The 13,816-nt window shown below is 32.4% G+C and overlaps 2 protein-coding genes across 2 annotated transcripts; one reads left to right on the top strand and one right to left on the bottom strand.

Moving 5' to 3' along the window:
* The first annotated feature begins 1,576 nt into the window (after positions 1-1,576).
* On the top strand, positions 1,577-2,761 carry LOC124829376 (germin-like protein subfamily 3 member 4). Its single transcript, XM_047302872.2, has one exon. The coding sequence runs from the start codon at positions 1,637-1,639 to the stop codon at positions 2,321-2,323; it is 687 nt and encodes a 228-aa protein (XP_047158828.1). The 5' UTR covers positions 1,577-1,636; the 3' UTR covers positions 2,324-2,761.
* Positions 2,762-4,076: 1,315 nt separating this feature from the next.
* Positions 4,077-8,065, bottom strand: LOC124829374 (SWIM zinc finger family protein). The gene is made up of 6 exons (XM_047302870.2): positions 7,925-8,065; positions 7,361-7,749; positions 6,345-6,996; positions 6,025-6,224; positions 5,694-5,938; positions 4,077-5,499 (listed from the first exon to the last, which is right to left on the bottom strand). Exons 2-6 carry the CDS (start codon positions 7,627-7,629, stop codon positions 4,706-4,708), a joined length of 2,160 nt encoding a protein of 719 aa, XP_047158826.1. The 5' UTR covers positions 7,630-7,749; positions 7,925-8,065; the 3' UTR covers positions 4,077-4,705.
* Positions 8,066-13,816: the final 5,751 nt, after the last annotated feature.

Consider the following 13,816-nt stretch of genomic DNA (forward strand, 5'->3'; position numbering starts at 1 on the left):
ACTTCAACAAATTTTAAAATTTGTTGAAGGATTTTTCAAGCGTTCAATAGATTTCAAAATTCGTTTAAGCTTTCGAAAAATCTTTCAATAATGAATTTTGAAATTCGTTGAAGGATTTTTTTCTTCAACAAATTTCAAAATTCATTGAAAAAGGAAGAAATGTGAGGTGATACAAGGTAAAACACTCCTAAAGTCGTGTGCCCTATGCCAACCCAAATAAAACCAATTCCTCTTACATACATATTAAATAAAACAACCCAAGTGAATTAACCCAAACCTTCACCCCATGCATCATCAATGCTATCCTCAACCACTAAACTACAGGTTTCTCATTGATATTTACACACAACAATACACATATAAATCATACAAAACACACTACATATAAATAAAATAATAAATAAATAAAACTATAAATTAATTTATCCACCAACAATTTTAAGACAAATCCACACAACTAATTCATTTTGTTTTATTACATACTTTATTTTATTATCTTCGGGTTTTACCGTGTTTGTATAAATTATACTATTTAATTGAATAGAATTGTTGAAAATCTAGCTTCCGTATTTTTGCTGTTATCTTTGGTGAATGATTACTTAAAGAAAATTATATGGATAACAGCAAATGAAAAGGATAAATTTAAATTTATATATTAAGAAGCTTTAAATTTATTGATATTTTTATTATAAATTGATTATCAATGATATTATAGTCTAAATTGGCTTAAAAAGGAAAAGTCACATGAAAATATGGTGAGATAAAACTGTTCTATTATCAATTTAATAGAGACACCATAATTTACATAGTGGACACGCAATTGAAGCCTTATTGCTCACTGCAGCATTTGTAATATAATTATTTATAAATTTATTTCTGTATTCTTCACTGGTTTGACAATGAATTTAATCTGAAATGGAGTTGTGCAAACAGTGGTGAACTGATTTTTTTTTTATCAAAGTATTATCATGATAGTATTTGCCTAGTGGAAATTTTAGTTTACTCCAAATATATCCAAAGTTTGTTGCCAATTACTAAAAAGTCTTCACTATAGGAAAGCATTCCACTTTATACCATTGAAACTACCTTTTTATTACTATTAATTTCCCTTTACTTTTCCGTTAATTAATATAATAGTGAAGAGTGAGTACAAAGGAATTTCCCTACTTTAAAGTTTAAAATCTTGTAGTTTACTAAAATAGGTCCTATTCAAAATAGAAACATGGCCTAAAAATTGACATGATAACTATATTTGAGTTTGACCATTAAATTGATAGCCACTTAGTGTCATTCCTCAAACAGTTGCTATCAGTGAATGGTATTATTGGTAAGGTAATCCGCATTTGGAATTACCCATTATACAACCTTCAAGTCTCAAAAACAACGTTGGAATTATGACATAGTGCAGACTCAGTGAATTGGCTAGTGTTTCCTATGTTTTCAAGCAAACACTTCTTACATTATACTTCAAGACTATTATTACTTGCATTTTTTGCAATCCTGAGAGACATACTGTCAGAGACAACAAGATCAAGAACTTAATTGTGTGTAGATGTAGGTATGTATAAATGAGGAGGATGGTTTATTCAGCCAACATAACGATATCTAAGAAATAGTAACCAAGTGGAGATTCAAGATGAAATTGAAATCCTTTGCTCACCTTTACTTTATGTTGTTTTTTGTTGCCTTTTCCAACATCAAAATCTGCTTTGGAGACTGTGATAACCTACAGGATTCTTGTCCAGCAGTTCCACCCAACAAGCAGACCATATTCATCAATGGTCTACAATGCAAAAACCCAGTTAATGTATCAGCTCAAGATTTCAGGACCACAAAACTAAGCACAGCCGGCTCTACAGACATTTTTGGTGCGTCGATGAAAATTGTCAGTGCTGCTGAGTTTGGTGGTCTGAATACTCTTGGCCTCTCCATTGGAAGAACTGATCTTGATGGGAATGGCCTGGTTAACTTCCACTATCATCCTAGAGCTACTGAGATTATCTTTGTTACCAAAGGAGTGTTGTTGGCTGGATTTGTTGATACCAAAAACCAGTATTTCCAAAAGTTGATTAAAGTAGGTGATGTGTTTGTGTTCCCCAAGGCTTTGTTCCACTTCTATCTAAATACTGGTTTTGAAGAAGCCACTATCTTCTCAGTGTACAACAGCCAAAATCCTGGCTTTGTATCCCTTAGTCCTACAACTTCTGACACTACATTAGAATCACTAGACAAGATCAAGAGAAAACTCATATCACTCTCTGCCTCTGAAACTCAAGATGTAAACAGTTTCATCTCTCCAGAAATGGAAAGCATTTACAGTTAGCCATTTCAACCTATTCTATATTGAACTCCATGGTATTAGTTCAATTACATTTAACAGTGTGTTTTGTTTGGTTATTTATTGTACTCCCAACTTATATTATACACTATTACTTGTGCCTCAAATCCATAATCGTGTCAACCTTTTTTCAACATGAATTTCCTAGCTCTATATATTACTGGGAATCATGATTACCAATGATACCAGGAAGTAGAATGGAAGAGAAAAACAAATGCAACATAACACGAGATTCCCCTTCTTTCGAGTTCAGGTGTGAGAACTAAACATTTCAATTGTTCATTTATTCTAAATGTACTATGGGGTTGGCCTCTTTCATAATCATTTACCCATTTTGTTATCAAGTGAATTATCAACTAACCATGACTTAAGTTATTACAACAGTTACAATAACGTTTCAACATGTCATGGATTACTGGAATATACAAACACGGGCAAATTGGATTGGATGGTTAGTGGAAAGAACATATGATATCAATAATATCACATCAAACAACTAATTTAACGTCTTATGTATCAACTTCTCTTCAAGATACAAATGGATAACACTGATATAAGTAAGAAGGTAATGGTATTTAAAAGCACAGAAAAATGAGTCAATGCTTGAACTCATTTGAAACCACACCAGGTAGTTAGTTCCCTGGTGGAGTCTCATCCAACTAATTTGGGAGAAGTTATTCACATCCTTTAAGTACTTCTTCCATCAACTAAGATATCTAATGATGTAAAACCAAGCTGATTTTCAACATCACTAATGGAAGATGGATTGTATTACACAAATTACAGTCTTGAGTTGATCTCACCTGATCTCACCCGAGAGCACTCTAAAGAATAAGCATAGGACTAGCTAATGAGAACGCAATAATGAAGCTGAATGAGAGAATCACTTGTACAATGAGAATTTGAACCTAAAGTGGCAACTAAAAAGAATTAAAGAGTCGGGATGTCTGCATAATAATTATTAAGTGGACTTTAAGTTTAATTAAACCCCACAAAACCAACTTGTAAGGTGAGACTTGCACCTACTTATATACTATAAATTAGTTTTATCTCTAGTCAATGCGAGATCTTCCAACACACCCCTCTCATGCCGAGGTATATCGAATGTGAGACTAGACATTAATAGGTAGTCTGACAGCAGCCCGATAGCGGGTGGAACAATATGCCTAACAAAAAACAAATCTCGCTATGATAGACTCTAAACCTAGTTTTGATACCATGTTAAGAAGTAGACTTTTAGCCTAACTCAACCCCACAAAACCGGTTTATAAGGTGAGATTTGCACCCACTTATATATTCTAAACTGACTTTATCACTATTCGATGTGGGACTTCCAACAATAATCAATTGGACTTCAGCTATCATAAGAAGATAAATGTAAATGGTATTCTGCATTGGTGTTGGAATGTGTTCAATTTTCACAGGTGAATGCAGCCTCTATCCTATTGATCCTATTGCAATCTGAACTTTAAGAAAATTCCAAGACCTTTATTACGGTTAGGCCAATGCATAAATTCTAGTCAATAGTACTATTTCATGTGTATGATGGATTAGATACATGTAGCTAACATATGATTACTAACATGACAAGAATTTACACATGTCATAACATGAGACAAATTGTTATTTTACAAGTAGAGCAAGGTATTCGCTTGAAGGATGTATTGAATCGCACTACTTTCCTGTAAAGATAACAAATGATATAAGTATGCAATTCTCACTAACTAGAGTGTGTGCGTGTGTTTATATATATTTTGCAATTTATTTCAAGTAACAAATCAGTAAATAGTATATGTACATAACATGTAAATGAATGAAAAAGAATAACAGAGCCAAATCTAAAAGAGTAGAAATGATCTATGGAATGACCTATCCTCCACAGTGACTGAGGACTTGATGTTGAAAAGACCTAAAATTCTTAAGATGGTACAACGTAAAAAATAAAAAAAATAAATGATTACATTAGCATGGCTATGAAAGTGACAAGAAGTCGATGAAATTGAAAAGGGAAAACGAATTCTACTTTCTATGTAAAATTTACCACTACCTCATCCCGCGCGATCCCCTAAAAGCATTGCCAGGCATAAAAGCTGAAAACAGCATACACACCACAATTGCTTTGTTTCGTCCACTTTATCCCCAACTACCGACCATGTTCATATAATTACAGCAAGAACTGTTCTCTGATCAGGGTGGAGTATGCTGACCTTTCTAACAGATGCTGCAACTTCAGAGACACGAGGCAACAGAACTAGAAAGTCAGACATTATAAAACTAGCAGAATATTTGGAAATAACTCCAGTTTGCATTGGTCAGACATTCTAGAATCTAGGTCAACCATAATGACTATGGTACTGGTCAAATTGGTCATCTTAATCGTGACAATCTTTTCCGTTTCCGATTCTTCTTATGCACAACAACACTTTTTGTGTTACTGCTACCATGAGGAAGAGCCAAACTTGAAGATGGTTTGCCAATGCAGGTTCTGCTTTTCTTAGAAACCCATTTCAGAGGCATATTGTTAACTACAGTGCCAATATCAGTAGAATTGTTCAGTTCAACAAGCTTTTGGATTTGATCTAGCATCTGATGGGTGCACGCCAATGACAAATCTAATGCAAATGAATCATCCACTGGTTTTCTCCATAAATCCATCAAAACCTCTTCAAAAGACCGGAAAGACATGGAAGGTTGATAACCTTTAAGATTTTCACAAATCATGTTTACTTTGATGACATGCTTGCAAAGGTTACCTTGCTTTGACCAAGAACAATCACAGAATGCAAATTCAGATCCCGGATTCCACACTAGATGAGTTAAGCTAATATCTTTTTGGCTCACAACCTTGGCAAAGAGGTGGTCTCTATCATCCAAGGTAACAGCATAGTCTGGAATTTGAAGTGCTCGATGCCATGATGTAGAGAGAATATATTTTTCCTTCACATTCTGGAACGAGTCACTTTCATCTGCATAGCGATCAAGCCAGTAGCTTGAATGCAACTCAGTTGTCAACTTGTGGACTAACCAATCTACTCTTTGCAGGGCTCCAAGATGTGAGTCATCAAAAAGTTTGGCTTTCAGTTTAACATGATACGCTTCTAATGCTCCAGAAGCTTCCTGGCTGGCTAGTTGAAAATTTCTCATTGTTGAAAGCCACATTTCTGCACAACAGAACAGAAGGACAAGGGGAAAGCAAGCTAATTTATCAATTACTGACTTAGCCCATAAGTTCTGAAGTGAAATATTAAGGAACATATCATTCACAATGCCAGGCTTTCAAACATACTTTTGAATATATCATCACTCAACAAGATATTTTATGTGCATACAAGAGAAAAAAGGAGAAAGATCTAACCAAGCTTGGGCAACCAGGAGGATTTGAAGTATTCCATGAAAGCAGTTTGGTCAACATAATCCAACATGAATTGTTCCAAGGCACTTGCTGTATTAATGCCTCCCCAAATACTGTACACTATTGTACCAAGACGCTTAAAAATCTCCCGCTGAACCTCAATAGTACTGCATTTCTTAACAATATTCCTAAGCCACGATCTACGGACACGCCACAGAGAAAATAGCACAGGACAGCAAAATATATCTCTGTAAAATCAATTAATAGAAGTATGAAACTTAATTACCACTGCTGAATATTAAACCAAACTCATTTCAAAAGCAATAAAGCTTGCCTCAAAAGATCAATTTCAGCTGCAGCATCATCAATTAAAAATCCACTGACTTTCCATCCAGGCTCAACACTGCGAGCTCGATCAATTAAAGCTTTGAGCCACTTGGACACATCAGGCTTTGCAAAGCTACGTGTAATGACCCATGCAACAGGAAGTGCATGTTGTCTTGAATCAAAAACAAGAATTGTGAACAACGGATACTGCCAATATGAAAAGATAACTAAGTAAGGTCAATTGAAAATGTACAGCAACGAGAAAAAGAAAACTGCTTTTGCTTTATATCTAGCATAACTTAGTGATGATTGGAAAAACAAAATTACTTTCAGTCTCTTCACGCCAAAAGTAGAGTCTGCGGCAACAACACTTCGATGACCAAAGCGAATCATCTGTTGCAGCTGCCATTCTGTTTGGATCCCCAAGATGAAAGGGTCAGACTCCGAAGTATCCTGGTGAAAAAATACAGACTTTCTATTGCGCTCAATCCACATGCGGATGCTAGCTTGATCATCTAGATCCAGCTCATGGGTAGACCTTTTGATAATCATCCCTAGCTTGTGGACATACTGAGAAGCAAGGCTATTGACTTTTGCATCTGAGCCACAATATCGTTGAATTCCTTCTATGTGCTTCTCCAAGATATTCTCTTCTGGGATGCCCAGATATATCATGGACATAGTTTGCTGCTGAATTTCATTGCCTATATAAGGAATCTTTTTGGCTCCAGGACCAATGGCATCTCTATCAAGTGGTCCATGGCAGATGAAACCAGACTTGTTAATATGACGCCTCTCATTGTATATAATAAGTGCAAGGGATGGACGAGCATAAAGACGTTTGACAACAAAATGACAAGTACAACCTCGCATCGATTGAGGTCTAGCAGCACGATTTCGAGTGTTAAGTCGATACCTTCGACTTGGTAATATACCTCCTCCCTCCCCATAATTCTCTGGGCCAAACGAGCACCAGTACCTTCACAAAGAGCAGGGTCCAACTACAAAACATGAGTAAAGGAATCCTAATTGGGCAGATCATCACTTTAAATTTTAAATTGTTCATTACTAGTCAGCTACTGCTTCCAAAATTCAGACAGCAACAAGGAAACTATTGAACTTATGAACAAATTTAAAAAAAAAAAAAAAAAAACAGGAACTAACAAGGACCAAATTTCCTACAAGGAAAGTACCTTCACACTTCAAAGTTCCTGTGTTCTATCAAAACAGAACAAGCTAGAAAACGCTAAACATGTATAATATAAGCCAGAAGAGGAAGAAACTGTCTAAAAGCTCGATCATAGTTATTTTTGAAATACATTATAGGCATGGCAGAAACTTACAGCCTGTACTCAAGATACTCATCATCCTTGTACTCCTTCAAGCTTCCAATAGTTCGTTTCCTTCCTCTCTCGATATGAAACCGAGTGGGGCACTCCACATTCGAACATTCACCAATTATAAACGCATCAACTCTGTCATAGGGAATAAGGGCAACGACATCATGGTGTTCAGCAGTGCCAAACTTGGTCCAAGTCAAGTCAGCAGCACTAAACTCCTCCTCCGGTGGGTCTTGCAAGGGAATTTTCCCCACTGATTCAACTATAGCCATATCCACAATGACACACAAGAAAAAAAAAACTTCCTTTGTATTCACACAGAACAATCTACAAGTCTCTGCGGAAACAATCAAAGGCTCAAAGTAAAATTTTCAAGCACGGAACAGGACACCCTGAAACAACACCAAGAAAAGACCCTTTTGAGATAACAGTTAAAAACTTGATTTTGATAAATTATCCGCGTAATAAGCAATAAAAGCTAATCAATTCAATCAAAGGACAGGGCAAAACAAAGAAAAGAAAAAGATGAAGGCAAGCTGTGCAGTGTCAATTGAAGGGTACACCTACACTTCCGCTTCAATAATAAGGTGAAGAATTCAGTGTTGCAGTCTAAGAGAATAGTGGCGCAAACTTCAGAGGAATTTGGAGAAGCAAAAGGTCAGTGTTGGTTTGGGTTTGCGCTGAAATGGGTCGGGTGAGAAGTGATGTTTACAAGAGGATACAACAAAACGACACCGTACTGGTGATTTTTATGGCTATTGAAATAATAGCATTTTATAACCCCAGGTTAGGTCACCCTTATGATTCAACTAGTGCAAGTTCACAGAGTGTTAAATTTATAATTTAATTTTAATTTTAATTTTATATAAATATGTATTATCCTATATATATATATATATATATATATATATATATATATATATATATATATATATATATATATATATATATATATATATATATATATATACACACACGTGTGTGTGTCTACCTTTTAAATTTGAATATAAAATTTAAATTTTAATACATTTTTTTAAACTTAATAAATAAATAAATATAATATTTTTAACCTAATATAGTTTGTATTATTTTAATACATAAAGATAATACAAAAATAGTTTTCAAATTCATAAATAATAACTTAAATATCAATACGAAGATCCATATCTAACACAAAAAGAAAATAACCTAAGTTAAAAATATATCATGATGTCATCACCTTTGTCCCTATAACCTTATCTTATTTTATTTGAGAAAATAGTCTTATGCAATTGAGATTGTAAACTAGAAATTTTCTCCAAAATCCAGGCATTTCTATTTGCATATGTATTAATTTTTTTCTATTTTGAATATAAAAATAAATATAAAAGTCTAAATAAAAAATTATCAAATTTGGATTATAATCCAAAATATGTTATTTAAAATTATTTAAATCCAAACATTTAAAATAAAATTCCTACAAACTCTTCTCCGCTACAAAATTTAACATAAATACTCTATTATACATAATTCTCTAATCGTAGAAAAGTATCTTCTCCTAATTATACTCTTTATTCTCTTCATCTCCAGTTATTTCCACTCCCTGAGTAATTTATTTATGAGATCATTATAATCATCATCCATTCATCCACAAAGGATGACTTCAAAATCAAACATACTAAATATAAATATTTTAAAATAAAAAAAACACAATTCACATAAAATTTACAATTTACTTTTATTTGATGATTAATTAATTTATCATTTTTCACAAAACTAAAATTTTATAACTTAAAACCCTCGAATTTGTACAGAATTTCAATTCGAGCATTAAGTTTTAAGTTATTCCAATTGGGTTCTATTTTTTAAAATGGAATATAATTGGACTCTTTCGATTAATAACTTAATGTTAATTCAATGTCACGTGTTAAGATGTGTTTTTTTTTTTAATTTCCTTTTAATTTATTTATTTATTTAAAAACTTTGTCATGTGTCAAATGAGGATCCTCTCATATGGTAGAGGCAGACAGTGTGACATAATAGTAAATATGACAGGTGTCATGTGAAAAATCTCAATTAATCTTTTTATTTCTATTTAATCTCATTTTAGTTCTAATGTTTTTTTAAATGATGCAGTTTCATCCTTTTCAAATTAAAACCAAATTTAACTTTTATATAGATCTATCTATAATCATATAACTATTTAAAATAAATATATTTAAATTTTGAAAATAAAATTTAAATAAAATTCATTGTAACATATTAAATTAAATAAACTTAATTTAAATAAAATTAATCTAATTTACATTGAACTTTATTTAAAAAGATTGGTTGATCATACCTCTAATAAATGTTATAATTATTATAGTTATATTTTTAATAAAATTTATACTTTTATTATTTTTAATAAGATTAAGTTTATTTAAATTAATATTTTACATTGAATTTTATTTAAATTTTGTTTTTAAATCTTAAATACATTTATTTTAAATTGTTATAAAAATATTTCGAAATTTTATATTTAAGTTTATAATATTATTATTTTTAAACCAACTCTAATATTTGTATAGAAATTATTGATATATAAATATTTGAAACATATTTTAAATAAAGTTCAATGTATAATATAAATTTAATATTGTAAAAATTATTTAATAAAAATATAAATCTTAATGAAGATATCATTATACATATATATTAAAGTTAAATTTGGTTTTAATTTGGACAAAGATGAAATTGGTCCAATTTAAAAAAAAAAACATTAGGATTAAAATGAGATAAAATACAAATAAAAAAACAAAATTGAGATTTTTCACATAACACGTGTCATTACCATTTCCACATCACACTGTATGCCACATAGTAGGATCTTCATTTGACATGTGACAAATTATTTTTAAAATAAAAATTAAAAATTTTGAAAAAATAAAATAAAACCACATAGTGACACGTGGCATTGACTTAACGTCATTAGTTTTGTATTAAAGAAAATGGCCAGATTACATAACAAATGTAGCTTCACTAGAATGTTGGGGGCATTTACTAACAAGTCCATCATAAGAATCTTGAGACCTTTCAGAATTATCGTCAATTTCACTCAAAAAAATTAAAAAGTTTTCACCGATCATTTTTAAAGTTGACATTTTGCTTGCATAATGTCAAACAGGTGATGTGGAAAACGTTTTTTATGTTAACGAGGGTATTTAAATAAATAATAATTTTTTTATGTTTTATAGTTAAAAATAATTATATTAAAATTCAATTAAAAAATAAAACATAGAAAATTCTTTTTCAAGATAAAATTAGAAAATTTTCTGTTTAAATTTTTCATTCATTAGTTGACGTATTTTATTGAATAAATAAAAAATCAAAATCAGAAATAAAAATATAAGTATTGCATACTTTTTTTATAATTAAAATAAAAAAATGTTTTATTTATAATTGTTGTATAAAACTTTAAATGAGTTTATTTTTGAATCTAGTCCTAGATTTTAATAACTAAATAATCCATTTATGAACTCAACATTTAAAAATTTTGTATAAACAGTTACAAAATTAAATGAACAATCATATATTTCAAGAGAAATGTGTCAAAAAAAAAATAAAGTTATTCATTTGAAATTTGACTTTTTTTAAGTTATTGAAGTAAATAAAACTCTAAAATTGAAATGAAAGACTTAAATGAAAGACTTAAAGTTAAAATTGAAGTAAATAAATCAATACGAAACTTCACTTTTATAATACTAGCAAACTATGTTTTTCTAACCACAGTAATAGAAAACCAAGATGTGAACTAAAATTATTAAAACCAAAAGTGAAAGGTAAAAAATTATTCGAAATTAAAAGAGACAAAATGCACGATATCTATGTTGCTTAATAAAATATTTATCACCTAAATAAAAAAAGGAAATAGTTGAAATAAAAATACATAAAATAGGTCATCAACATCAAAGTTAGTTTCTATTTATATAGCATACACCTACAAAATTTGAAAATTTCTTATGAAGACAAATATTTAAGGTTTAATGTTTCGGTAGGTCCTTATTTTCATCCAGAATCTCAAATAGGTCTTCTTCTTTTTCGACGTCTCACTTGAATCCTTATTTTTGTGAAAATTGCATCAATTAGACACTTACCGTTACATTAGACCTAACAACGTTAATGTATACGTGACGTGGCACAATGAACTGTCTTTTTAAGTGAGGTGACTGAATGATGTGGATTTAAAATTATTTAAAAGTTTAAATTATTTTAAATTATTTGACTTTATATTTTCTTCTGAAATAAGTTTTAATAAAAAGTTTATTTGATTAGTGTTAAAGTAATTTTTGATTTCAAATTTACCTCAAGAACAACCATAAACAGGACTTGCAATTAGGGTTTGAAAACGAAATAGATTGAAACTGGTGTCTACAACTAAACAAATTGCTCATAGTTTTCCCTTGATTTGTCACCAGCTCGCGGCCAGATAAGCCTCTGACGACATTGTCTTCTCATGTTGCCTTCTTCTTCCTCATCAAGCACGCGTGCTCCCTTTCTCCTTCTCCCAATAAGCAGCCATACCCTTCACCTGAAGCACTACCGGTTGAATCGCCTCCAGCAACCGCACCAGCTTCCATCGGCTGCGTCCATTATTGCGTTGAGCTCGTTGCTGGCGACACCATTCCATTTTTCTTCTACTAATCCCCAAATCGGGATCCACGCGTAGCCTTCACCGAAGACAACACTGTGCCACACAAGGCTTCAGCCGCGACCACGCTAGTCCTCCTCCATGTCACCGACATTTTTCCCCTCTACAGCACCACCGCCATTTCGATGGTGATTGGAGGTGGCCACTGGCCATTTGCACTCTTATGTTTGCCCTCTGTGTGATTCTACTCTCTGATCATATTAACATGTTTTTTGGTGTTCTTTTTTTCAGAATAGGTTGATTTTTGTCAAGAAAAATTTGATCTTTTTCAAATGGGCACGGATGAAAGCAACAGCATGGCACTGAGTTTATCTCCTATGCAAGAAAGTGGGAGCATGGTTCGAGGTTCAGAGTAAGCGAAGGAGGTTGGGGAAGATGTTGGGGGTTTGAGAAGTGAGGAGGGGTGCGGTTCGGTTGCTGTGAATGGGATGAGTTTTCTAGCATTAAAAAGAAATGTTTGGGTGATGAAGGGGCTATTAACGGTGAGGAAGGAAAATATGAACAATAAATATGATCAATTATAGTAAAACCATTAATATTGGGTTGGAATTAATGAATGGGAAGAGAAGAAGATTAGAACTATAAGGGAGTATCTGTTTGTGTTTCTGAAAAATCATGATGAAAAAGACAACGATGATTGATGTCCATGGAGAATAATTGAGGAGAAATGGAAAATGGAATATGAAGTTGTGATGATGAAGATGAAGATTGGTTGTGTTTGATGTTGGAGGGGAGTTGGAACGGTGATGGTGAAGAGAAATTTTTGGAAAGAAAAAATGGAGATCGAAATTTAATAGAATCTTTCTAGTTTTATCATATTTTTTTATTGTAATTCTTTTTAGAGATGAAATAATTATTTTCTTTTTTCAGTTTCTGGTGCATGAGAGAGAAGAGAGAGAAATATGAGGGGAAGAGGATTTTGATTTCTGGTGAATGACAAAGAAGAGAGATGGTGAGTGAGAGAGAAGAGAGAGAAACATATGCGGGAAGAGAAAAAAAATAAAAATTCAAATAATTTAATTTTAAAATAACCCAAATCCACATCCTTCAGCCATGTCGGTAAAAAAGACAATTCACCGTGCCACGTCAAGTCTACATTAAGGTTGTTAAGTCCAATTTAATGGTAGGGTCTAATTGATGCAATTTTCACAAAAGAAGGACCCAATTAAGACGCTGAAAAAGAAAGGAACCTATTTGAGATTCTGGACAAAAATAAGGATCTACCGAAACATTAAACCAATATTTAACCTAAAACAAATAAAAAGGTAAATATTTGAAAATTGTCCTTCATGGCAATTAACAATCCAACTGGATGCTTGTGGTTTGGTCGTATAACTGCCATTAATCTAATAGAGGAGTATTTGGGTTGCCTAGGATGGTTTAGGTAGGTCTCGATTGTCCATGTAGATAGGGAGTAAGGTGATAATAGCATTGGGTGGTAGGTTAAGGTATGTTTGGGATGGTTGGTAGCAGAAATTTGACATATCATGTGGGCGGTGCATGTGTGAGTTTCTAGGTTGTCTGATGGAATCCTACTTGACTTAGTCTTCCTTTTGTATTTTTTTACTTTTCCTAGCTTAGCTCTTAAGGAGTATGGGTTACTATAAATACCCAACTCCTCTATTGTATTGTTACTTTTGAGATTAATGAGAATTAGACTTTCTGAAATAGAAACTATTCTCTCTTGAAAGTCAGGCTAGAGAGTCCAAAGACTTCCTCTAGCCACCTTCCAAGCACATCTCTCACTTTCATTTTCCATTTTCACGGTGCTTCTCATCCTTCACGCTTCC

The sequence above is a fragment of the Vigna umbellata genome, chromosome 9, assembly GCF_029865625.1.
Source record: "Vigna umbellata cultivar VRB3 chromosome 9, Vumbellata_1.0, whole genome shotgun sequence".
Lineage (NCBI taxonomy): Eukaryota > Viridiplantae > Streptophyta > Magnoliopsida > Fabales > Fabaceae > Vigna > Vigna umbellata.

What these genes read in the sequence shown, in the direction of transcription:
- LOC124829374 (XM_047302870.2), bottom strand. Translation starts at nt 7,629, where the DNA reads ATGGCTATAGTTGAATCAGTGGGGAAAATTCCCTTGCAAGACCCACCG. An exon ending in GAGTATCTTGAGTACAGGCT is followed by an intron (nt 6,997 to 7,360) that starts GTAAGTTTCTGC and finishes CTCTTTGTGAAG; the next exon opens with GTACTGGTGCTCGTTTGGCC. An exon ending in TTGGCGTGAAGAGACTGAAA is followed by an intron (nt 6,225 to 6,344) that starts GTAATTTTGTTT and finishes TCATATTGGCAG; the next exon opens with TATCCGTTGTTCACAATTCT.
- LOC124829376 (XM_047302872.2), top strand. Translation starts at nt 1,637, where the DNA reads ATGAAATTGAAATCCTTTGCTCACCTTTACTTTATGTTGTTTTTTGTT.